General features: G+C 34.3%; 1 protein-coding gene across 2 annotated transcripts in view; it reads right to left on the bottom strand.

Annotated features, from left to right (window-relative positions):
• The window catches only part of prkg1a (protein kinase cGMP-dependent 1a), a 55810-nt gene that overhangs the window by 16283 nt on the left and 11986 nt on the right, over positions 1-27541 (bottom strand). For both annotated transcript variants that reach the window (XM_042737418.1, XM_042737417.1), the window contains exons 3-5: positions 20412-20525; positions 6434-6539; positions 3269-3332 (exon numbers count right to left, since the gene is read on the bottom strand). In XM_042737418.1, the coding sequence (XP_042593352.1) occupies positions 3269-3332; positions 6434-6539; positions 20412-20525 (284 nt within the window). The remainder of the gene's footprint in view (positions 1-3268; positions 3333-6433; positions 6540-20411; positions 20526-27541) is intronic.

The following is a 27541-nucleotide window of genomic DNA, read 5'->3' as shown; positions in this document are numbered from 1 at the left end:
AACAACCCTTCACCCCTAAACACAGGTATCTGTGGGTCTCTATCACTCAATCCCCAGTGATAAATGTCGTATGCTGATGAGGTGAAGAGGTGATGTGGACCTCTGTGAAAGATAGACTGACTGATGACTAAGATATTATAATGTCTACGGCTCATATTTTCATGCTATTCTTGGATAAAACATTGATTTTGCTCCTTTAATGCTTTGTGCAAAGTGGACCTCATATGTCGACTGTCTGAGAACCGGTTATTCTCCATCTTATTCAGGACGAGAGAGTACAAACAACTCTATGATTCACTCCACTACAACTTATTAAACCATGTGCATTCACTACAAGACAAGAAGGTCTAAAAATGCTCCCAAATGACTGATGAAATGAATGAGGAGCTTTTATAATTTTTATAAGTTTTTCTTGCTGAAAAACAGTCCCTGATGGATTTTTTTCTTTTTTCACATTTCCAGGCTTAAAAGTTTATAAATCAACATATTTCAGCAGAAATGCATTTACATTTTCTTGGCAGGTGTTTTCTTAAAGTAATTTTTCCAGTGTTAAAATACTTTATCCCTGTTGTGTGCAAAGACAACAGTAAGTGGCTCTGAGGTGTTTTTTGTAAAACATTGCTCTGTTTGTTTAATGAGTTTTCTGAGCGTCATGCTTAACCAATGGCATGATTTTAGGGCAGGTTTTTCTCCCCAATTTGTCTCAACCAATAGGTCAAAGTTTGCCTAGTTAACATGAGACAACTAGCCCCTGCTGATAGATGCCTTAAATACACCCTTCTGCTGACCAAAATATATCTTTCACAATGTTTTCTCTTGATTCTCTATGTGAAAACTTTCTGTCTTTCTTTGTTGATAAGACAAATTATCAAGACCTCAATCTCTGCAGACAGCACATGCCTTGTCTGAAATAACCAGTCGCTCAGTCACCTGGAGTGTGTTTGATCACATTTCCTTACAAACCTGTAAAGACATTATTGCACATTTAAAATCCACCTCCTGTCATTATGATTTTATTCCTTCACATTTTTTAAAGCAAATTGTAGATATCGTAGGGCCTGATCTGTTTTTTATCAATATCTGTCTGAGTACTGGTACAGTCCCTGATGGCCTAAAACATGCTTCTGTCACTCCTTTTCTGAAGAAACCCAATCTTGATGTTTCCGTGCTAAGTACTTTTAGACCGATTTCCAATCTCTCGTTTTTTTTTATTTTTTTTTTATTTTTTTTTTAGAAAAGGTGGTACTCACTGAACTACAGTCTTTTCTGAGTTTAAACTCAGTATACAAAACTTTTCAGTCAGTTTATAGTAAATTACATAGTACTGAATCTGCTTTATTGAAAGTTACAAACTATATTATGCTGTCTACTGATAATGGGAATGCTGTTGCTTTGGTCCTTTTACATCTCAGTTCAGCATTTGATATGGTTGATCATAAAATTTTAATTTCTAGATTGGAAAGTTATGTAGGAGTTCAGGGTATCGTTCTAAAATGGTTTAGGTCATATTTAACTAATATGAAGTTTTCTATATGTATTGGAAAATATACTTCTTCAGTGGTACACCTCTCCTGTGGTGTTCCACAGGGATCGATGCTTGCTCCTACACTTTTCTCTTTACACATGCTACCACTGGGATCCCTGTTTTCTAAACATGGAGTATCGTTTCATTTATATGCTAACGATACCCAGTTGTATCTCCCACTTAAACGTAATGATTCATGTTCTATTGATGTTTTACTTACATGCCTACAGGATCTGAAATCGTGGCTTTTGCAAAATATTTTGGCCTTAAATGAGAAAAAAAAACTGTAGTTGTATTCTTTGGACCAAGTGACTTTAATGATCGTGGTGATCTGGATCTAGGCATTTTAAGCTCTCATGTTACTCCGTGCGCTAAAAACCTTGGCGTTTTAATTGACTCAGGACTTTGGTTTGATAAACAGATTAATTCTGTTGACAAATCATGCTTTTTCCATTTACACCTGTCTTGCAAAAGTTAAAACTTTTCTCTCCCTTAAGAATTTCGAAAACAGTTATCCACGCATTCATTACCACACGTCAATAGTTCATCTATTGGGTGTTTACAGTTTGTTCAGAATGCTGCTGCTAGGCTGATGACCGATAGCAAAAAATTTTATCGCATTACTCCCATCTTGATGTGTCTGCGCTAGCTACTGATTAAATTAAGAATAGAGTTAAAAATGTTAATCTTCATTTACAAATGTTTACATGGCTTAGCTCCAGGCTACCTTTCTTTTTTGGTACTCCCTCATAACCCAACTAGGTCACTTAGGTCTGGTGATCTTGGATTACTCTCTGTGTGTAGGACTAAACTTAAAGATGGAGGAGACAGAGCCTTTGCAAGGGTTGGCCTCAAACTATGGAACAGCTTGTTGTAAACTAAAATTATTAAAAGTTGTTTTTGGCACTTGAATGAAAATGAGAACCGTTGCCATGGCAGCTAACTGAAATAAGTACTTAAAAATAATTAAGATGAAGTATTAAAATAAAAAATAAAAGAAATAAAAATTAAGCAAAAAAGTAATAAACAACAAAAAGAAATAACAATTAAAAATAATAAAAATGATAAAAGCACAAATTTACTAAAACTAAAACTAAAACAAAAACGGACAATATAAAAATAAAAGCTAATTTAAATGTTAATTAATATTATAATAGTATACTATATACATAATACTAAAATTACACTTATAAGCGGCATAAAATATTTGTGAATATTGAATATTCAATTATATCAAAGTAGATGTTTTACCAGTGACCAACTTTTAAACTTACTTTTAAGTTTAAGTTAAACTTTACTTTTTAGTGGCTGATGCATGCTTGGAGTATTTCCCGGGAATGAAACTACACACTTTTTTTAGCAAAGCGACTTTCGAAGAAAGGATACTGAAAGTGACTTTGCTAACATAAACAGACATGAAACTAGCAATATGCAACAAGGTATTCAAAATACCATACAGCAGTAAAATAATGCAACATGCTACATTTTGTTAATTTGAATAAACATAATGAGAAGGTTTGTGAATCAAAGTTGATCCAAAGTGCCAAATCTTAATAAATAAAACAGGATATCTTTTGATTCCTTTAATATTAGCTTATCTAACTAACAAAAATGACTAGTAAATAAGCTATAAGCTAGAGTGGTGCTTGTAAAGTTTGAATGCTGAGCAATCAGTCCACAAAGATATAAATGCTTAGATTTATTAACAGTTTTGTTTGCTAAAGGATCAGGAAGATCTCTAACCTCCTCGAGGACATCAGCCAGCTTGCTCAGTATTTGTTCTGGAAGACCCCGGAACGTCAGGACACTGTCAATGAGAGACAACTTACGTCATTACATTGTTAAAATGAAACAATCACATTCTTATCCAAAGCTGAAGAGTATTTCATTATTATCCTCAGAAACTTTCAACACATTTTAATTTCATTTCCCACACTTTATGTAATTCAGTGCTTATTCACACTGTATACTGGGTGAATTTTTAGTCTGACTTGATATGGTTGAAACAGCTGGTCCCCATTACACATTGAAATAAACCCAGAGCTGCTCTCTGCCACGGAAACAACAATAATATCCCTCAATCACCATGATACAACATTTCTAAACATATCTGGTCATTTATTGCATAATGGAGGAAAAGGTTTGTGTCTGGCTAATCTGTATACGCTGAGCTAATTTGCCACAAAGCCAAGGTATTATCTGCATTACGTAATAAAAGCTGTAATTTATCTAAATCTAAATGAATCATGTTTAGGATGAGATGGCATGAGAGGCCGACTGATCCGCTGTCCTGAGGGACTGCAGATTGTCCCTGATGAGATCTGGGCATCTTTGTCTGTTGCATTAGCAAATGCACACACGTTTTAAGGGATGGGCTGCATCCATGTTTCACTGCTGCGCGTCATGAGATGATCATACATCAATAGCTGCTCCTGCATAAATTTTTCACATGCCATAAAAAATTCAAGAGTCCATTAAAGACTCCTATTACAGTTTAGCGTAAGACTGCAGCAGAGAAACCTAAAGGTGTTATGGATACAAAGATTACACACAGGCAATTCTGAGCTAATATTTGGTCTGAAAATGACAGATCTTATTTTCTTTATCATTTAGTTTGAAAAGGCTGCTGATGAACTTTTAAGAAATCATATTTCCCCCCTGAGATTAAAAGTACCAGGCCTGTAACCATTATAGACAATGAGGGACACATCCACCCAATATTGTGATTAAGCCTTAAAAGGACCAACAGATATTACATTTTACATTTTATATATATATATATATATATATATATATATATATATATATATATTATATTATATATATATATATATATATATATATATATATATTACTTTATATGTGTTATTTATGTACTGTAATATAGATTGTTAAAGTATTCACCCAGTAATAAAAGCACAGATTGGTAATTTTTAAAATATCTTAATAACCCAATAACCCAGGGGTTGAAGGGTAGTACAAAAACAGATAATAACACCCTGCTCTGGCAAGTTCCATCATTATTCTTGAACTTGGTACCAAGAACATATGTGACCCTGGACCACAAAACCAGTCTTTAGTCGCTGAGGTATATTTTTAGCAATAGCCAAAAATAACATTGTATGGGTCAAAATTATCGATTTTTCTTATATTCCAAAAATCATTAGAATATTAAGTAAAGATCATGTTCCATGAAGATATTTTTGTACATTTCCTGAAGTAAATATATAAAAACTTAATTTTTGATTAGTAATAGGCATATTTAAGAATTCATTTGGACAACTTCAAAGGTGATTTTCTCAGTATTTAGATTTTTTTTGCACCCTCAGATTCCAGATTTTCAAATAGTTGTATCTCGCCCAAATATTGTCAGATCCTAATAAACCATACATCAATGGAAAACTTATTTATCCAGCTTTCAGAAAAAAAATGTTATATGTTTATTTATTTATTGAAAAAATTTACACAAAACACTTTTTTTGTTCCACAGTCACACATAATAACAAAAAAAAAAAAAAAAAAAAAAAAAAATAATATTATTATTCACCACAAAAAAAAATCAACGATTTTTGTGATCAAAAAAAGTCGGGGTCATTCACATAAATATTATGTCAGAAAGATCAAACCATTATTTTTAAAATAACTGCTACTGGAAAAAATTCAGAAAAGAAAAGAAAAAGCATAAACCACAAAAAAAAAGTGTTAAAAAAAGTGAATGCATGATTTTTTTTATTATCCATAAATGTTTATGTAATGTGATTAATCACATCCAATATAAAACTTTTTGTTTACATAATATGTGTGTGTGTACTGTGTATATTTATCATGTATAAATACACACACATGCATGTATATATTTAAGAACAATTTGTTACGTTTATATATTAAATATTATTTATATATGACATAATTAATATGAATATACATATATACATGTAAATACATGTAAATATTATCAAAATATATGCTGTATGTGTGTGTTTAAATATACAAAATAAATATACACAGTACACACATATATTATGTAAACAAAAACTTTTATTTTCGATGTGATTAATAGCGATTGATCTTTTGACAGCACTAATATAATATATACTAATATACACACAAAAAAAAAAAAAAAAAAAAAAAAAAAAAAAAAAAAAAAAAAAAAAGAAAATGTTTGTTATTATTATTATTATTACTACTATTTCAATATTTTGCATTCAGAACTAAACAGATCAATATATAAGAGATAAATCTTTAGTAGCTTATATCAGGCGTAAATCATGGGATCACACATGCCTGCACATTGTTACATAAGAATGTCTGGACTAGCTCAGGATTAAATATGAAATCTAAATATTGGTCTATAAACCAGATCAGTAAAGTGCACAAGTTCAGCTCAGTGTCTAATGCATTCACATGCACACATTGCTATTGGTCGTTAACGGCTGTTAGTTCAAAGCATAATTGACAAAATTAGGTCTAATTATTCAAATAATAAATACAGCAGCAGGGATGGGGTAATATCATTAACATTAGATGAAACCACATTAGATGATTCATTAAAAACGATTGCATTACTATTCATTTTTCTCATGTTAATACATAAGATGCAGAGACTAAGAGAGAGAGAGAGAGTGAGATCATGAAAGGAGGAGAGGAAGGAGATCGGGAGCTATAGAGAGTTTCTGTGGCAATGAATTGCAGAATCTTCCAAGAAACTCATCTGTTCTGCCTCAGTGTCTTTAAAGTCTTTGATGAATACTTCTTTCATCCAGTTTGGCTAAGGAGCCCAACAATGCAGAATTCCGTCTTTAATATGTAAAATAGGCCCCATGCTCTCTTCTCTGGGTGCCATTATGCAAATTAAGATGTCAGATTATGAAGAAAGAGATGCACTTCCATAACAAGACAGCTGCTCACCTTTTCAATAACTCCATGTACTCTGCATGCTTGATGAGTCCCGTCCTCATCATGATGGTCTGAAAACACTGTCTGTCGATGGCCCATAACTTCACACTGGTGACAGCTGAAACACACATCAGAAAACACGCCATCAGTGTGTGCATGCAGTTTCCTAATCATCAACACCCAAAGCTTTTCTTGCCATCTGAGCTGATCATGAAATGTTGATATATTTGTCAAATAATTGTGATTAACAATCTAATCGTCTGTTTTATTCATGTCACCTAGAGTACAAGCTTAAAGGGATAGTTCACCCAAAAATCAAAATTATGTCATTAATGACTCACCCTCATGTTGTTCCAAACCCGTGAGACCTCCGTTCATCTTCGGAACACAGTATAAGATATTTTAGATTTAGTCAGAGAGCTTTCTGTCCCCTCCATTGAGAATGTATGTACGGTATACTGTCCACGTCCCAAAAAGGGTAATAAATACAATCTTCAAAAGTAGTCCATGTGACATCAGAGGGTCCGTTAGAATTTTTTGAAGCATCGAAAATAACATTTTGGTCCAAAAATATCAAAAAACTACGACTTTTTATTCAGCATTGACTTCTCTCCGGGTCTGTTATGAGCGCGTTCACCTCACATCCGGTTTCGACAGCGAACGAATCACTCGATGTAACCGGATCTTCTTGAACCAGTTCACCAAAATCGAACTGAATCGTTTGAACGGTTTCGCTGCGTCAACAATAAAGCATTATATCCACCAATGACTTAAGCTGTTAACTTTTTAACCAATGGCTGACACTCCCTCTGAGTTCAAATAAATCAATATCCCGGAGTAATTCATTTACTCAAACAGTACACTGACTGAACTGATGACCAAGCCAGATAACGAACGAAACAGTTGACTCGTTCTCGAGGTCAAGAACCGGGTTGCATCGGTTTTCGGATCACCGGTAGTGAGGGATGGTAAGTTCTGTTCTTCGCCGCGAACCGGTTTCTTTGGACCAGTTTTCAGTTGATTCAATAAACCGATTGCCGAAATCGGTTCACCATTTTCTTTTTCGCGCTCGAAAACCAAAAGTAAACAGCCTGACTTCATTGGCGATGATTGCCCTTGATTGAAGCCTTCGGTTTACCCGCGCTCATAACATTAGCCACAGAATCGGTTCAGAATCAATCACCAAAAGAACCAGTTCAGTTCAGACGACGCGCTGAGTGTCAGTCTGAATCAACGCATGCGCAGTATCATCAGCTCCAAATGTTTCGTTCGTTATCTGGCTCGGTTCAGTCAGTGTACTGTTTGAGTAAATGAAAATGTTTCGTTCGTTATCTGGCTCGGTTCAGTCAGTGTACTGTTTGAGTAAATGAATTACTCCGGGATATTGGTTTATTTGAACTCAGAGGGAGTGTCAGCCATGGTTAAAAAAGTTAACAGCTTAAGTCATTTGTGGATTAATGCTTATTGTTGACGCGAACCGTTTCAAACGATTCAGTTCGATTGGGTGAACTGGTTCAAGAAGATCTGGTTTTGACATCGAGTGATTCGTTCGCGAACCGGATGTGAGGTGAACCGCGCTCATAAACAGACCCGGGAGAGAATTCAATGCTGAATAAAGTCGTAAGTTTTGATATTTTGGACCAAAATGTATTTTCGATGCTTCAAAAAAAAAAAAAAAAACTCTAACGGACCCTCTGATGTCACATGGACTACTTTGAAGATGTTTTTATTACCCTTTCTGGGACGTGGACAGTATTACCGTACTACATACATTCTCAATGGAGGGACAGAAAGCTTCGGACTAAATCTAAATATCTTATACTGTGTTCCGAAGATGAACGGAGGTCTCACGGGTTTGGAACGACATGAGGGTGAGTCATTAATGACATAATTTTGATTTTTGGGTGAACTATCCCTTTAATAATATTCAAGCTTGCACTATATACATGAAGAAAACAAATTTATTATTTTACAAAAATATCAACATCTCATGACCAGTTCATATATATATATATATCCTTATATAGATTATATAATATATAATTATAGATATATATATATATGAACTGTTCCTTGTTTTAATGTTTTTGAGTAATTTAATAAATAAATTTGCACATAACAACAGCAATGATTATTTATATACAGTGTATACCATACACATATATATATATATATATATATATATATATGTGTGTATACTGTATATAAATAATCATTGCTGTTGTTATGTGCAAATTTATTTATTAAATTACTCAAAAAAAATTAAAACAAGGTAACAGCCACAAACTTGAATGTAATACATACAAATAATAAAACATTATATAACTGCTGAATTCAAACCATAATGATAAACAGCAGTCATGTGACTAAACATTTACAAAAATTGCAGCATAGATTGCTGGATATTTCATCATCAAAGTGTGGACTCAAAGGAGAAATACAAGGACTGAAGACAGCATTCCTGAGAAAGAGACGGTATTCTAGGAAAGTGTGTCTTTAAGACACTGACATAAGCTGTCAACAGCTGTCTAGGAAGAAGGAACTACTGTATGATATTAAAAAACTTCAATTTTTTGAGAGGCCTGGACTGCTGTCAAAGTGATAAACAGGTTTCGTGATGACAGGTTTATATTATAGTCATCACTAAAGCAATGAAAACAAGGTGACATTGATGTATGTGAAAGTGACTTTTTGGAAATGATGCTGTATTTTGTCAAAATGTGTTTATTATTGATTTGCATTCACACAAAAAAATATTGAAATGCTTCAAACTGCATAGAGAGAAAAGTTCAAGCAGTGATGAAAAATAATCAGAAAACACTGAAGCATAAATAAACAGTGAGAGTCTGAATACAACGACTGACTCACCTCATGCAGGGGAATTCATCTGAATTTATGATGGACTCAAATCTTTTAATAGACTTTGATAACAACAGGAAATAAACATCCTTTCAAAATATACTAACTTGGCACATGAGTTATTTATCATATGAAGTGTAAATACATTCATTATTTATCACACCAAGATACACACCCAAGCCTAAGAACCACAGCATATAGGAGAACAAATCGTTTGTTGTAAGATACAGAGCAGGAATGTAGATTCAACACGTGAAAATCACACTCACTGAAACTATCAAGTCAGCATTAACTGAAAATTAATTGTCTGTTTGTAATTGCAAGACAGAATAAACATGAAGTTCAGCTTAATTTAAATAAATAAATTAACAAATAAATAACGTCAGTTTTCCCTTAAAGAACTACATTAGCCATCATCCTACAGAGGATTACTGGCATTAAATGAGCTCACCATTTCCAAAAATTATTGCAAATTATGCAAATATTTGCAGTGTGTATCTGAATACTAAGTTTTCAATAAAAAAAAAAATTAAATATATTGCATTTCATTCAATAGTAAAATTTGTCACTGTAAGTCAACACTTATTATTGTCAATACACTGTAAGTCTTATGTTGTATCAAGTTGACTGTACACTAAAAAAGCAAAAAGTCTGGTTTTGAGAGCATTGCATTGTTTCCTATTTCTTTGTGTATTTAAAAGTTCTGATGTGACTGGTTTTGTAAATTAAATGAATTCCTGTAGCTCCAACAAAAGTACATGGCTTTGGCAATGCCAAGGTTATGGGTTCAGTTCTCAGGGAATGCAATGTAAGTGTAAATTAATGCAAATACATAAATGTAAATGGTGTCTCAGTGTCTTCGAGGAATAGTTCACATAATCCTCTATCTATAATGTGAAAAAGCTGTCTCCTCTGAATCAGAAGTAAAATAAACAAATATGTCGGTGGATTTTGTTGTGAGAAAACAACAGGGCTTGGACTTTTTCACTGGAGAAAGCACTCACAATAACAACAAAATATTGCTCTTTTGTAAAATAATGAAAGCAAACAGGATGCACTTTCTGGCTTCTCAGTCTCTGTGAACTTCACAATTCATTACAATATTCATAACATTCATAATTATTAATTCTACAGTTGCTGTGCTGTGGCAAGCTTATGCGTGCACTTAAGTGTATAGGCTATGTAGACTAGACAATTGAAGGCTCATTATTATGATTTAAATCATTTCTGAATAAACATGTGATTAGTCAACTAATGCTTCAAATGAACGACTACTAGTCAACCAGAAAAATCTTTAGTCGGGGGCAGCCCTAGCAATTGCTTCTCATGTGGACGTCTGTAAAAATAAATTTACATGGAACCTCAGTGATAAAACACATGGATTCGGATGGTGATTTATTCACAGTGGAGGAGCGAGTTCTGTGATCCTACGAACCTGGGAACGCGCATCGCCAGTCACATGATTGTCTGCTGTAAATAAAATAAATTTTATGTACAAATTTATTCTTATTATTGTGTAAAATTTATTTAAAAAAAATACTTATTTAAAATGTATTCTTATTATTCCAAGCATATTTTATAATATATAATCCTATTTATTGTGTGATTATTTAAATCTCCAGTTGAAAAATAGGGAAATAGATGCAGTATAGTTGTATATAATTATATGTGAAACAGTTTTGTATATAACTGTATATAATACACATTTTAAAATTGCATTGCACAGTGGTGGGTAGTCGGCAGTGAATTTTGAATTAATTTCTTCTTATAAACTCAGAGATGTGGATTCAGGCGCCAATTAAATTACCACAAGACTTTGGTGTTTGTCAAAAAAACAGTAGGTGATTCGTCCAAGTATTATTACATGGGTGGTGAGAGATAAACATCGACATTCTGAATTCGGACACCAATAAAACCACTGATTACTCCCTATAAATGGTGAAAATAACTTGCGTCCCCATGTGAAACAATTATTGTCCAAATAGGGCTTAATTGTGGATTATTGTGATTTTTTTTATCAGCTGTTTGGACTCTCATTCTGATGGCACCCATTCACTGCAGAGGATCATTGTTGAGCAAGTGATATAATATTAAATTTCTCCAAGTCTGTTCCAATGGCGAAACAAACACATCTTGAATGGCCTGAGGTAAAGCACATTTTCTTTTAAATATTTTAAATGCAATTGTGATGATGTGATTGATTCACACTAGCGACCTTCAAATGTAGTAAGAAATGGATGTCACCTCATGGTTTTGCTTTGTAAACATAAACCACCACCCAGTTGAAAGATTTGCCCATTCATACAGCTTCAGCCTCTTCTGCAGGCTATATAAGTGGTGCTTGACAAAAATAACAACGAGCACATTTGTGCTGAGAGTACAATTCAGGTATATTTAGAAACAAAAGTGAGCAGACTTTTGTGTTTTTCCCTTTTAGGTGCTTCATCGACATGCAGTAACACACTGATGTAGGAAGTGTCTGAAGTGACAGAATCACAGACTTTCTTCTCAACAAAATGCCCCAGCAGCTGTGACAAAGTAAGCTCAGATTCATTCATTATACATCACTAACAACACTTTTTACAGCTCTGTTTATCTTTTATTGATATAAGACGCTCTCAGTCATATTTTCTAATCTCAACAGTATTGATAGTTTTACTGAAAGTTGTTGTTGTTAATAGCCCAAGGAAACGGTGTTGTTCTGAACAGGGGAAGAAAGAGATAGTGGTCCAATCCAGAATGGACAGCTAATATTCTCTCAAGACCACAAATCAGTCTGGCTGGCATATTAGTGTATATTAGTGTCATCATGCTGCAGTCATGTAGTAAATGTTGCTTTAAAGAGAGTTGTTTGACTGTATCATGCTCAAGCAACATCTGTAGCATGGATTTGTATTTTTGTATTGATCTGTATTTACACAGGCATCTTAATCATGGTATAAATCATGTGAACGGTAATCTTTAAAGGAATAGTTCACTCAAACCTGAAAATTTGCTTAAAATTTACTCACCGTTTGACTCAACACATCTCAATTTCCTTTCCATTTACAGTCTAGTATGTTTTAACTGATTTTTCTTAATTATAGATACGACTACAAATTTACAGATCTAGGTTGATCCAAGTTCATCAGACTGATAACTGACAAAGAATAAACAGAATTCTCTTCAATACATCTATCATGAGAGGTATTGCTAAGACAGAGTTGAGTTTTGTGCCTGACTGACTTCATTGGGTCTAAGCTAAATACTTCAGACTTTCATCTGACACCTGTAGTTTCTTCTGCCTGGAGGAAGAGAAAGAGAGTAAGAGTGAGAGCAAATAACAAAAAGAGAGGTATGAGCCACACAATGGAGAGACAGACAATCCTGGCAGATTTATTATGTAGTGCAAAACAACCGTTATGCAGGCGGTGACTTTACTGTTTAAAACACCCACTCTCTGCTGTGTATTAAAGAGAGAGGGGAAAATCAGCTCCTGTTTGGATCCGTAATGACATTCAGCCCCGTGGCGGATCAGATTTTATCAGATACACACAACAATTTAACAGCAACCACCTACACAACTGCCAACATATGTTCATGAAGACAAACATTACTTGTGCTGCATTTCAAATTTACTCCATATTTACCTGAATCTAAATCCCTCCTTAAAGCTAGATCAAATGTCTATTTAACAAAACCCAGCACAGCTTATATCCTCTGGTTTATTTGTGTATTTCAGGCGCCGGAGGAAATGGTGAACATCACAGCTGGACGCAGATCTAATTTCTAATCAGGGCTATGTATGAGTCTGCGCAATACAGTATATTGAATATTCACAATTTTCCTTGTAACAAGTAATATTAAGCACCCAAAAAACTATATGAAACAGACTACAATATTAACATAATATTTACATAATATTATTTGCATATCAATAATATTAATATTAATAATTGAATATAATAATTATATATATTATTATTTATAATTATTATTAAAAATAACTAGATTTTAACTAGGAATGAACTAGAACAATAATATATAATATGCTTTATGACTATTTGTTATGAAACAGTACTATAATAATAATAACAATTATTATTATTATTTTAACAATATGCAACTATTCTTAGAGCTTATCATGTTTTGTCACTGTATAATAACACAATATGCAAATGACTACAATAAAACAAAAAGCTTTAAAATATTTAATATAATAATACTTTACATTTAATATAGCTGTAAATTGTATAATAATAATAATAATAAAAATAATATGCAACTATTCGTACAGCTTATCATGTTTTGTTGTTGTATAATATAATATAATATAATATAATATAATATAATATAATATAATATAATATAATATAATATAATATTTACTATTTATGCCAAGTAATTTTGCAATTATTTATTATCTTTATTTTGTTTTGTAACTGTTTCTTAGTTTAGAATGAATAAATGAACAAAAAATCTCCAATTCATACATGTGTAAATACATGGTAATAATTTTTTAGCTATATCACCCAGCCACATGTATGATATGAGAAGGTTTTTGAGTTTCAGTAGAGTTTCCCTGCAGGCCATCAACACCCAGAGATTCATCCCAGCAGCACTGATAAAAATGATGTTCTCAATTAACATGGAGATAGAAGCTGTGTGGTCAGAGGCAACACACGTCCCAGCATGCTTTCTGATAGCACATGAGTTAATATTATTCATGAGGGAGAGGAAACGTATCACTACCACACTTGCCCTGACACGACCCGTTCTCTTCCAACCCTATACTGACAGATCCATCTCTCCCATAAAACCAGACTCACTCTCATGATTTACTGGCAGATATTAAAGGTGACAAACAGTGTCATACACAGGCTTTCTCATTTAAAGAGAAAACACAATAAACACAAAACATTTTGACTAATACAGCATTTCCTGAAGAAAATACCTACATTTGCAAAAAGAGTGTTAAAGTTTTATGTCAAATGATTGATTGTGAGAAACACTGATACTATTAACTTCATGGTATTCATTGCCTCTCTCCACTCCCACTTTTTCATACTTTAATGGCGTTTGTAAGGTTAATTAATTTCAGATAATGAAGAAGGAAAAAAAAAGTCACTTTGTCTTGTGGTCCAGAATAGACCAAGACTGCATGATGGAGCCACACAGGTTTCATGATTTTACCAGCATGTCTTCTTCAAGTGCTGTCTCCCTCAATGAATCATTCCAGAGAGATGACAGACAGCAGAAACCTCAGGGAGCGTGAACGAATACGACTGCAAGGTATTCTCAAAACACGGATGCACTGCAACTAATATAAACAGCAGTATCCAGGAAACAGAGCGGAGATTTCCATTTCTGCTCTTTCTCCAGAGAAATTGTGCCATCACTTCAATTTTTACAACATCTTCTCAAGGACAATTCCTATTCATTTCAAAAGCAAGAAGAAAGCCAAATATATGCAGTCCGAGTCTGAAAATGAATGGGGGTCAACAAACACAGAAATTTGAAAAAGATCGCAAAAAAGTCTTGACAGTCACTTTTTCAGAAAGGTAAACAAGCACTAAAGATTGTATGAAAGTGAAAGTGACGTGACATACAGCCAAGTATGGTAACCCATACTCGGAATTCGTGCTCTGCTTTTAACCCATCCAAAGTGCACACACACAGCAGTGAACACACACAGCAGTGAACAGACACACACCGTGAACACACACCTGGAGCAGTGGGCAGCCATTTATGCTGCGGCGCCCGGGGGAGCAGTTGGTGGTTCGGTGCCTTGCTCAAGGGCACCTCAGTCGTGGTATTGAGGGTGGAGAGAGCGCTGTACATTCACTCCCCCCACCTACAATTCCTGCCGGCCCCAGACTTGAACTCACAACCCTTGGATTGCGAGTCCGACTCTCTAACCATTAGGCCACGACTTCCCAAAATATTGTTATTTTATGGCCTCAGTTCACAAACTATTGCAAAGAACATCATGTACTATTATTATGTCAAAACATGTACTTTTTCAAAAAACAAAAAGGATTCAATATTATCTACAAGCAACAATTAACCAGTCAACCCAGAGGCGCAATGTAAGTCTAAGCAGATATGTATCAGTAGATTTGTTCAACATAAATTTATTTTTAACTAAGTCTAGCAAATTTATAAAAAGTAGCTCAAAGGCTATGAGTGTACTCATTATTATTTATAATTTTTAAGCTTTTTTAGAACTTCATAACATGGAAGCACAACATTCTAAATTTCAGGACAATGTGGCAATTACATCTATAAAATGTCATGACAATATGAACAATTTTTTGACTCCTACTTTCTATTTTGCGTTTTGAACAGCAACATTTTTTTCTTGCAAAACTGTTAAACACCAAAAATCCAGGCATCCTGGCTTTTCTTATGCATCTTAATATGGTTTTAATCCATTTTTGACTCCACAATGTACTTTTTATGCAGAAATAACAAAAACATACACGACTTGGCCGTGTTTTAGGCATTTTGGCCAGATGGTGGTGCTCTCACCAAACTGCCTTTATACAGCTGACATTGTTATAGTTTTGGTTTCATTTCAATACATCAAAGTGTTGCAAAAATACAGCCTGACTTCCTGTATGGCACCCTTTTTGACCTGCATGGTCTCAAGATGATCTATCCCAAATCTAATGCAAAACTAATCAAATGCAGTTGGGAAATTTGAAAAATGTAGCTGCAGTCAGGCAGAATTTGATTGCAATGAAATTAGTATGAACATCCAAGGAAAAAAAAAATTGTTTCTATTATGCAAACTCCCCATTTAGACAGGAAAAAGCCTCCTAATCCATATTTACGTCATTGTTGAGCAGTTGGAAAAAGCAAAAAACACTATCAATACTTCTTTACTTACTGCACGCTACAAACAAAACTCATGAACATTGCAAATGTTTGCAAATCCACCAATTATTTATTCCTCAGAAGAGCTCATGTTGCAACCTGATAAAAACCTGACTCCAGGAAACTGCTAGAAGCCAGTCAGATTACAACTGGTGATTTTTGCCAGTGTGTGCCATTTGTGTGTGTAGTATGCATCAGATGGTGAATTGAAATGGCACTACAGGGCTGCTGGCTCATTAGGTAAAAGTTTTATCAGTGAACAAAACACCTCCAGCATCAAGTGTTTATATCTCAGTTGGATGGCTGCACAGAAAATTCCTCAGAAAACAAATTTAATTTTTGTTCCTTACTGATGGCCACTGCTAAATTCATCTGGGCCAAAGCAAGTTGTATCTGAAATGCAAACTGATCACTACTGGGTATTGTTTCCATAATCAGCGAACACAAAAACACATATCAGAACTAAAATGCCAGCTGTTTTATCGAGTTTTCATCAGACATGCTGCAGGACCACAGTTTGAGATACCTAATGTGTATACCACAAGGTCTTGTCCATGAGCTTATCCCTCAAACTCAAAGCATTACGACTTTCAAGCTTCTGAGATAGAGGTATAATCTATACTAGCATAGCAGCAAATGGGTTTGTCATTTCAAACTGTCATGTTTGACATCCTCCTCATGTGAGACAGAGATAACTCAGCTACATACACAAACATATACTGTATATACACACAAACTCTAATGTATTACTATCTAGAAAGGCAAGAAAATTATAGCAGCTTTTGTTGTATACTTTTAAATTGGCCATTTCTGGCCATTCACTCTTTCTCTCTTGTACCTACTGCAAATGTTTCTCCATTTCAAATGGAGTGATGATATCCAGCCTGAGCATTACAGTCTCAGAAATACACACATACACTACACACACAGACTGGCACCACAAAAAGACTGTATTTTAACAATAAAAACTACACTTGTCACACCCCCATGACAGACACAAAAATGTTCCCTGTAAGATGCACTTTATCATATTGCACTCAAGAAGGCGGTGTATGTGGAAAAAGCTAAAAATGTGTTGAACCAAAGCTAAAGGAATGGACAGCAGTTCAGCTGGAGTCTACCAGCATGTTCACACAACAGGTTGGAACTGAAGCTGTCAGAAATCTTGTACATGGACATCAATTCACCAAATAAGGACTGTATCCTAGAACAGGACAGAAGTCTAAATAAAAGATATGAAAAGATAGATTAGATTAAAATGTATAAATAGATACATAAAATTTACAAAAGTCTCATATGCACACCAAGGCTATGTTTTTTTTATCCAAATAATACAGTAAACAATATGTAGTAATATTGTGAAATAATATTACAAGGTAATAATTGTTTTCTATTGTAATATATTTTAAAATGTAATTTATTCCTGTGATGCAAAGCTGAATTTTCAGCATCAATTATTCCAGTCCAGTGTCACATGCTCCTTCAGAAATCATTCTAATATGCTGATTTTCTGCTCAAGAAACATTTCTGATTATTGTCCATGTTCAAAACAGTTGCACTGCTTAATATTTTTGTGAAAAACTATTAAAATGCTGTATAAAAATAACTAGAAAAACAGAAAGAAAAGAAAGCTAAAAAGAACAGCATTTATTTGAAATATTTTATAACACTGTATGCAATTATAAAGTGAACTGTAACAGGCAACCAGTTACATTTTTTTTCTAAATGTTATAATTTGAAGTCTTGACTCAGAAATTACATATATGTGTTTAATTTGATGAATCAGCATTTAATGTAAATTTTGTATCTCCTCTAAAAGACAACAACTTATTTAGTTATAGTAAAGATATTGAACAGCTGTGGTTTGATGTCACTCTGTAAAGCAACAAACATGAGCATGCTTGCTTTAATAATGTTCTTAGTTTTCCCCCAGGCTTCTAATGTGTTTGCTAGGCTATGTCAGTGTTTCTCTTATGTTGAGCATCCACTTGGGTTCAATAATTATATCAGAGGATTGTGATAAAGAGCCTTCATCTAGCATGTCCTGTGAAGCACTGGACCTGCTCTCTGTTGCTCTGCTCTGTTGTTTATAGCTGTGAAAGGACAGGGCAGCTGTAGGGGGGGTAAGATCCCAGCAGGTCAAAACCACTTTAAGCGCTGACATATCTGTGCTGTTTCCTCTGTGCATTCTAATACTCTAAGCCACAGCTTCTCCAGAAGACTCATTTACATGCAGACACCACTGGAAACCAACTACAACAAAAGGAGTGTGTTTGAAAGAAAGAGACAGGGAGAGAAAGATAACCACACATGCAGCTACAGGTATGCAAAGACTCGGATGGCAATACAAATACTCTCTCTGAGGAAAAGTGCTGTCTGCCATAGCTAAACTTGTAGTTGCAAAACATTTAGTTGTCTGATCGCTTTGAAATGAAATGCAGCTATTCAACGAGCCCCACAATTTGTGATGTCATTCATGTCATTAGCACAAACAGTCCAGGTACAAGCAATTCAGTATATGATATTGAATACTTAGTTTAAAAGGCTCATATTTTTTGTTGTGCTTACATTTGAGATGTAAAGTTGTCTACATCATCCTTTTGAGGTGGGAAAATTAATCTAGGCAGATGACCTTTTGTTTATGGTTACAGCTCCACATAAAAAGTGCATTTACATCGCATTCCTTTTCTGGTAGGCTTGGGCATGTTGTGTGAAAATGACTAGGTTTACATGTTCATTACATAAATTAAAATATGCAAATATATATGCAAATAAGGATGCAAAAAATTGACAGTATTTTTCAAAATAGTGTGATAATTGCTCATTTGAAATGTGCTATACAATTTCCAGCTAGGTTTCCATAAAACTGCACTACAGGAATTTAGGGAAAAGTTGGAATTATTATCTATTGTAATCAACAACATGCAACAGATGCTTAAAAATGATAAAATTCCTTTAAATTTACATGAACTGAACTGAAGTGAAAACAACTGAGATTCCGAGTGAAATTAGAGATGGGTTTGCTGGTGGCAGCCATGCACAAGGGACATGTGTCGCATTTGGCCGTGCATGGAGAAATCAGACACATGCATGTCCCTTAATCCCAGTCCAGCTCACTTCCTGTCCCAGACGCTATCCAGAGAACCAGAGACAGAGAGCAGAGGAGCGCAGAAACACCATAAACACAGCCGGAGGAGGAGAGATAGAGGAAGGAGAAAAAGAGCCAAGCAGAGGCAAGAACAGAATATGCATGAAGGAGAACAATGGTACAGAGGAAAAAGAAAATGAAGAGAAGAATGGAATAATAAATGAGAGAAAGGCTTGCAAATATTTCAGAAACCACACAGCACACAAGCATGTGCATATGAGATGATCTGGCTAAAATCTGTTAGTGTTTCACAATTTAGACTTTTTTTCTCACAATTCTGAATTTATATCTTACAATTAACTAAAGTTGGACTGTCTTTCTCACAATTTACATTTGAATTTAAATCTGACAATTCTCAGTTTATATCTTGCCATTCTGATTTTTTTTCTCTTAATTCTGAGTTACTTTACATTTCGCAATTGAATCTTTTTTCTCTCTCAATTCAGACTTTTTTCTTGCAATTGCAAGTTCATATATCATAATTCAGACTTTTCTTGAATTGCAAGTTATAAACATATCTTGCAATCTATTTTCATGTCTTGCAATTCTGAGTTTCTATAATTGAGATTTAAAAAAAAACATCTGGATTACGCAATATAAACTCAGGATTGCTGGAGAAAAGTTTTAATTATGAGATAAAAAGTCATGTTTTGTGTCATCATGTTTTTAATCCCGTGGTGGATTAACAGTGGTCATTAACTATGGCTATTACAGAACCAGTTTTTGCAATTTGGGGCTTTTTATAAATGTGGAAATGCCTAATGAAAATGTGGCAATCTGAAAAGAATTTAGAGAATTTAGGGTAAGGGGGTTGTTTAAATCACAATATAACCAATAACAGACTACAATATACAAGAAACATTTTTCACTCATTTGTTGTCTCCTTATATTAATTCAGCCCTCATATCTCTCTCAATCTGGCCTCCTGTCTATCAATGAAATCACAGATTATCATCACAGATGGAGTGACTAGATGTCTTCTATCGTACCGAGAATTATAATCCTTCGGTGGCAGATTGGGAAATGTGACCTAGAACAGACTTAAGCTGTGTTAGTCCCTTGCTTAAGCCATCAGAAACCAAAGTAGGTTAATTTTATTTATCACAGCACTCTGTTTGTACTCACTTCTCACAGTGGCCGTCCTGGTGCAGTTATAAAGGATGGCGAGCTCTCCAAACACTTTTCCTGGTCCCATAGTGCACAGCTTCAATCCTTCTTTAGACACTTCAACTTTTCCCTCTGGAAAAAAAAAAAAAACACCACAACTGTAAACACTTTTAAACAACATTTATACAGACTGAAATAGAGACACATTTAATGAGTTCAGTTTAAAACCAGATCGTAATAGTCAGAATAATGGTGTATTTCATGATACCTGGGAAAAATGTCACCATCATTTTAATCTCAAAATCAAAAGTACAAAAATAAGAAAAATGTTTTGATTAAAAAATTAAGTGTAATAATATTTAAACTGAAAATTATGAGAATGAGAATCACAATGCAGAAATTGTAATGCTCTTAAAAACAGGCTTCACACTCATGCATGTATATGCTACATATGTTAAGTCGCCTTTAGTGTAACTGCACATTAAAATACACCTCTATCACTCTCTCTCAGAGGTGTCAACTGTAGAGGTGCTGAAATGATACACTGTGAGCAGAATTACAGGAAGTCGAGCAGCTTTTCAGCAGCTGATCACACAGACAGGTGAACGGCCATGTGAGAAGAGAGAGAGAAGTGCAGAAAGAGATATTGAAAAAGTGTGAAGGGCATATCAAGGTTGTAGAGATGAGAGATAGTGAGATATGAGAATGCAAGAGAATGAGAGAAAAGAGAGAGAGTTGATGACCCTTCCCTTATGATGGACTATTTAATTTATCATTAATATTCAGCTCTGGCAGTACAGGATTATGGGGCAAAATGACTTTCATATGGCCTTGACCTAATCAAACCTTTCTCTGCATTCATTATTATCATGGTTCAAAATTAACTTTTTGCCACACTTGCCAAAGTTGAATTAATTGAGAAAATTTAACCCTAACCCTAACCCTAAGTCATTAACATCTGTAAACAATGGAATTATTTAGATGTTTTTACTTTACATACTCATGACAAACAGCACAAGATTCATTCTGGATGAGCCAGTTTCCATCTGTCTGTGATATTTCTGTTTTAGTGGCTTAAAGTGAGAAATATTCCACATATGTGTCACCACATGGAGTTCTTCAGAAAATGAAATTAGGCATTCTAGAGGAACTGATTCCATTTCCTCTGAGGTAAACAGATGTTTTCCTGAGTAGATGTTTTCGATCTTTGATTTGAAAAACACACTTACACGTACACATCACTTACATCTGAGAGTCTGTCTATCATTCTTACAGTTTGACATAAAGCAAGTAATGCATGGAACAATATCACCTTGACACCTTGAGAAAGTGTTTTCTCAATATTTTTCAGTTCTGAACAAACTGACATCTCTTTGTGCACAGCTTTAAGAACTATAAACAACATACATAATACCAGGTTTTTATTAATAATAATATTTATGTATTCAAGATCAGGGTTATAGGGAAAAATTTACTATACTGTTCAAATGTTTGGGATTTATTTATATTTTATTAATACTTTCATTTAGCAAGGATGCATTGAATTGATAAAACTGAAGGAAAATATATTTATAATGTTTATAATGCAAAAATAAGCAGAACAGCTGTTTCCAAGATTGATAGTAATTAGAAATGTTTCTTGAACACATTAAAGACATTTAAAAACATTTTAAAATATATTACAAATACTATTTATGACTTATTTTAACTTGTAATAATATTTCACAATATCACTGTATTGTGATGAAATAAATTAATCCTTGATGGGCTTAAAAGAAATCTTAGCAACACTAAACTTTGAACACTAGTGTTAGCGTGTATACAAGAGAAAAATATAATCATTATACCAAATGCTTTAAGATCATATTAAAATAAGAGGTTAGAACATGCAAATAACTTCTCATGTAATGTCAGAGTGTAAGATAATATTCAAAACAGGCTAAGAATTGATTAACAATTGGCCCAGAACAGGCCATAAATGTGTGATATAAAACTAGACTGTAACTATCTGAGCCATTAAAGAATTTAATATTAAATATGAACACAGCTTATCACCGCAGGACATACTCAAACACTTCAAACAGGGAATTCATATAGTCATAAAATAATTTAAGCCTACCATTTACATTCATTAAATAGAATGGCATTAATGTAGAAGAAAACAATACTGAATACAACCAAAAAGACTGTGAAGACTGTGAACAGGGTCAAAGTTGTAAAGTTCAGTCCCGAGTTTGTTCACACTGAAAAGCTGTAGTCATTTTAAGTGTCTCAAATGTTTTTCCCAAAGCTAATACACCCACCACCACAGCAGGAAGTAATAATGTCCAATTGCGTGACCTCCAGTTCCTCCTCGGACAGACACAGGAAGCTATGACAATGTGCTTTTTTGCAAAGAATTGAAAACTACAATGCACATACACACACTGAAATTGCTCACCTCGTAATGAAAACATAAACACACTGAAAAGTTAATAACTCACATAACATAACTCACCTAACATTGCTCACCTCTAACTGTTATTAAACACTAATGTCCAAAGCAACTACAAAAAACACCCAACATCCAACAACACATAACCCACTATTATTTTTTGAAGCATCGAAAATACATAACGTTTATTCAGGTTCTCTCCCGGGTCTGTTATTATGCACGATTCGATGTTCAACCAGCTACTATTAATGCCCTACAGCCAATCATATTCAAATAAAACCAATATTCCCGGAGTAATTCATTCAACAGAGATAAGAAGTAGAGGCAAAGCGACAGATTCGAGAGGACAGAGATGTTCCCCACACTGGATGGGCTGAACTATTCTAAATGAGCAAACCGATTAATAACTCTCGAGACAGATGCTAACCGTTTTCGGCATCGAATCAAACTGTCAAAGGTAGAAGAAAGAACTTCCCAACTACCGGTGATCCGAAATGGAATTCTTGCCTCGAGAACGAGTCAATGTTTTCGTTCGACTGCAGTTTGATAGGGATATTGATTTTATTTGAACCACTGAGCCATGTTAAAAAGTTAACAACTTACATTTGATATTAATGCTGTTGACTGAGAGATTGTCGATTTGGTGAACTGGTTCAAGTGGTTACATCGAGTGATACTCTGTGCGCGCTCAGGCTGAATAAAGTCGGGACTTTTTGTACCAAAATGTATTTTCGTGCTGGACCCTCTGATGTCACATGGACTACTTTGAAGTGGTTTTATTAAAAGTATAACATACATTCTCAATGAGCAGAAAATAAATCTAAAATATCTTATACTGCAGGGCAGGACGACATGAGGGTGAGTCATTAATGCACATAATATTTTTGGGTAAACTATCCTTTACTCTGGGATGCTAAGTGAAACAGGCAGGTATGGACTGAGATAAAGATGAGATTTGGAAAAAAATAAATTATAACTTTTGAGCAAAGTTGTGCTATGATATTATAACTAAAACAATCAAAAATCAAATTTTTTCTATGAAAAAAAAAAAATACAACTCAAAAAAGTTTTAATAATCACAATTCACACAAAAGAAAAAAATAAATTATAACTTTTATTCAGTATGCATTCAAATGATCACAAGTGACAGTAAAGACAATGGCTGCTGAAAAAATTCAGCTTTGCCATCACAGAAATAAGTAAATTACTTTATGTAGGCCTACCTATACGTAAAAAAACAACAACTTTTTTTTGAATATAGTAAAAATAAGTACTTTCACACTTTTTTATGCAATGTTTACCATAAATCATTGAAAATGTCTTTTAATTGATTGATTGATTGATTGATTGATTGATTGATTGACTGATTGAGTACTTAAAAAATCTGTTCTACTGGGAGTCTGTCTTTTAGACAAGTTCAATCAAATGACTGTAAAAAAAAAAGGGGTTTTAAAGAAAAAGAAGTAAATGAAAACTCAGAAAAAAGGACACAGAGACGTGACTGAGGATGTGGGAAGAGAAACAAGTGCACACCTGTAGACCAGTGGAATAATTCATGGGACATTCATTGTTCGTTAAATTGGTTGACCAAATTGCAAGACAGCTTCTGTTGTCTGTCATATTGAGTGATCAGAATAAAAAGAAGTCACAACCTTCAGCATAGCACCAGATAAGCCTAAAAGCAAGAGAAGTTCTTCTGATATCAATGTCACATAAAAAGTACCAAGAAAACGATGGCAAATTTACAACCCAGTCCATCAATGTGACAAATAATGGTTATTTGTAGCATTACTGCACACACAGTCTCCCTGCCAATCTTTCATGCTGGTTAACCAGAGTTCTGATCTTATAAGTGATTGAACATGTTGAGAACAGAACAGTCACCCAGTGAATTCTATTTATTTTTTCTTTCTTTAAACCCCTGAATAAATCCATTCATCAGTATGAAGAGATGAAGCTGTTTGGATGTTTGGAATGAGTCATTGGAAAAACTGGTTAAAGCTTGATCCAGAGGATAGCCAGAGGACTATGGGCCCTGTGGTCAATCCATACCTATTCATTTGTCATCAATATAGTCAACATGAAATCAAAATTTACCCTATTTTCTTTTTTAATGCACATTCCAAGTAATATTGCATTTGATCATTCATCAGTGTATAACATTTTGAATAAAGTTATTTTATCAAAATGTAATGTAAAAAGCTCAGCCTGTGAAATTGCTTCCCTTATGAGTGACTCCTGCTCCTTCAACCACAGTACTGCAGCTCTATTCTGATATATAATTGGCGTTTATTTTTGAAATTCAAATCCCACCCTACATTTTTTTTTTCTTATTGAATATCCACTTTCACTCCAAAATACTATATGTCAGATTTCAGATTGTTCAGATATTGGCATAAATCAGCACTGGCTATTGGCTATATAGATCAGAGGTTGAAAAAAAATAAAAATACATTTTGATAAAAAATTTTTTTTTTTTTTTCTAGGATAATGTGCCCTGGTGCGTCAAGCATGGGATCAGTTTTGATTTCATGACTGAACACTTTCCATACGGAGGGATTTTGTGGTTGGCTTCTCCAAATGGTTACTGGTAAATGACTTTAGGGTAGTATGAAATCATGTATCAGATACACAAGCTGCAATTTTAGAGCTGACATTATCTACAGTCATTAAGCGTGTCTTTATTTATTCAGATTGGGGCTAATTAGCATGGCGACTCCAGCACACAGGCTAATATGACATTCAAGGCACAATAATAGCATGGCATCATTTCCTGTCTAGGCTCTCCTGTCGTAAGGCCGAACTAATTATCTCAGCTGAAATGTCCCTCTTGTGTGACTGAAAGCTCAAATACTCTGTCCACCCATGATATATCTCACAAACAAAAGCTTCTTTTGGACCATAAATCTACTGGACTCACTTAATGTGATTTTAGGTTTCAAATGGAAATGTTGGTCAGCTGAGCTCGGATCACTATTATTGATCCTCTAACCTCCATTACTGACCTTTTACACTCAAATGGAGACCTTCATTTTGATGAAAGGATGATATGAATAGAGGATTTCTCCAGAATTAAAGTCATTCTGTATCTCACAAGCTCTTCACTGCTCTGCCTTTGCAATCTATATAATTTATTTCATCCAATCTCACATGTAAATAATTCATCCTGGAAGACAGAATCTGCCATGAAAAGTTTGTTTCTCTTTCAAATAGAAAGTCCCAAATGAATAGTCTTCATTCTCCTGTCTCTGTTATCTCTGAATTCTTTCCTGTTTTCTATGGAAATAACTGAATGTGGCAGAGCTAATGCTGAGAGAATGGATTTAATTCATTAAAAATAGGTTTTTGTCTACATTTTATTGTATTTGACATATTACCATGGAAAAATAACAAACCATAATGTGTTCTGGGACTGTATGCAGCCAATATCCACTTAGTCTCTCTTTCTAATTGGCTTGTGCCCATGATATACTGTGTTGGGCAAGTGCCCAATTTGTACTACAAAGCATCCAATCTCTGGAGCATGACTAACAAAATCCCTTAATTCAAACCAAGTGTTCCTCCATTCCCTCAGGAACACAAAGAGGAAAGACAGAGAAAATCCTGTGATCCTAAGAAAACACAACAGCTCCTTCCTCTCTTTAAACAACAGAAATTGACAGATGTATTGACAGATGTAATGACATCAGAGACAGGTGGCCGACACAATCCTAACCTGACTACTGCAGGTGTCACCAATACAAAATCAAATATTTAATGAAAATATCAAATGAGTATCAAATAACGCTGATGCTTAAACAAATATATAAAAAGTAGTGACAGACCACATCCACAATGATTGAAAAAAAAAAATCACATGAATAGAAAAGTACTGTATTTGTGTACTCTCATTCACAACACTGCTTAAACGTGCTAACATGTCATACATGAAACATTACTGAACCTGCATGCATTTATTTTAATTCATGTATGTAAGAAGGTCATATATGTGTATTTCTGAGAGAATACACTGTCAAAGGTATGCACTTTAGTAAATCTTACATGTTCTTCCCCAGTTTCCTAATTTGAAAACTACTTCAAATGTAACATCATTATGTTAATACCTTATAATTTGAAATACCTTTGAATTACTCTTTAAAAAAGTCTGGGTGCCCCTCAAATTTCCTTTTGCCTAATTTGGCCATGAAAAGAACATAGCTGAAGGGCTCTTTCAATATAAATTAAAATGTATATATGGGCATTATAGCTCAGCACATCTACTCTACATGTTTAAAGCCCATACCAATAAAACTTTTAAAACTGGGGTAGTCAACAGTGGATCTGTAGTGTAACAGCTCTCAGAGGATTTGGCTGCTCTGACTAGATCAATTTTATAAGCACCTAATCAATACAATCTATGCACAGGATCAATATTCCAGATCCACTCTGAGGATCTACAGCAGAAACCCAAATGTGACTGCGTTTGATCCCTGGAACTGGCAGTGCACTATAGACACACTAAGTGAATGTAAATGACACTAAGTAAATGACAATTTTGATTCAGTTTTGGTCTGTTCCAAACTAAAGGTTATTATATGGCTATAAAAGTTATTAAATGGCTTTAGAAGCTATGGGAGACAGTACATATGTAGTACAAAAAACTGTTTTGATAGTTTTATGGGACTTTTTGGCAGCCTGACAGTGACTTGAAATCAAGGATCATTCAAATAAACAG

The sequence above is a fragment of the Cyprinus carpio genome, chromosome B13 (assembly GCF_018340385.1).
Source record: "Cyprinus carpio isolate SPL01 chromosome B13, ASM1834038v1, whole genome shotgun sequence".
NCBI lineage: Eukaryota > Metazoa > Chordata > Actinopteri > Cypriniformes > Cyprinidae > Cyprinus > Cyprinus carpio.
This window is presented reverse-complemented; position numbering and strand designations above follow the sequence as displayed.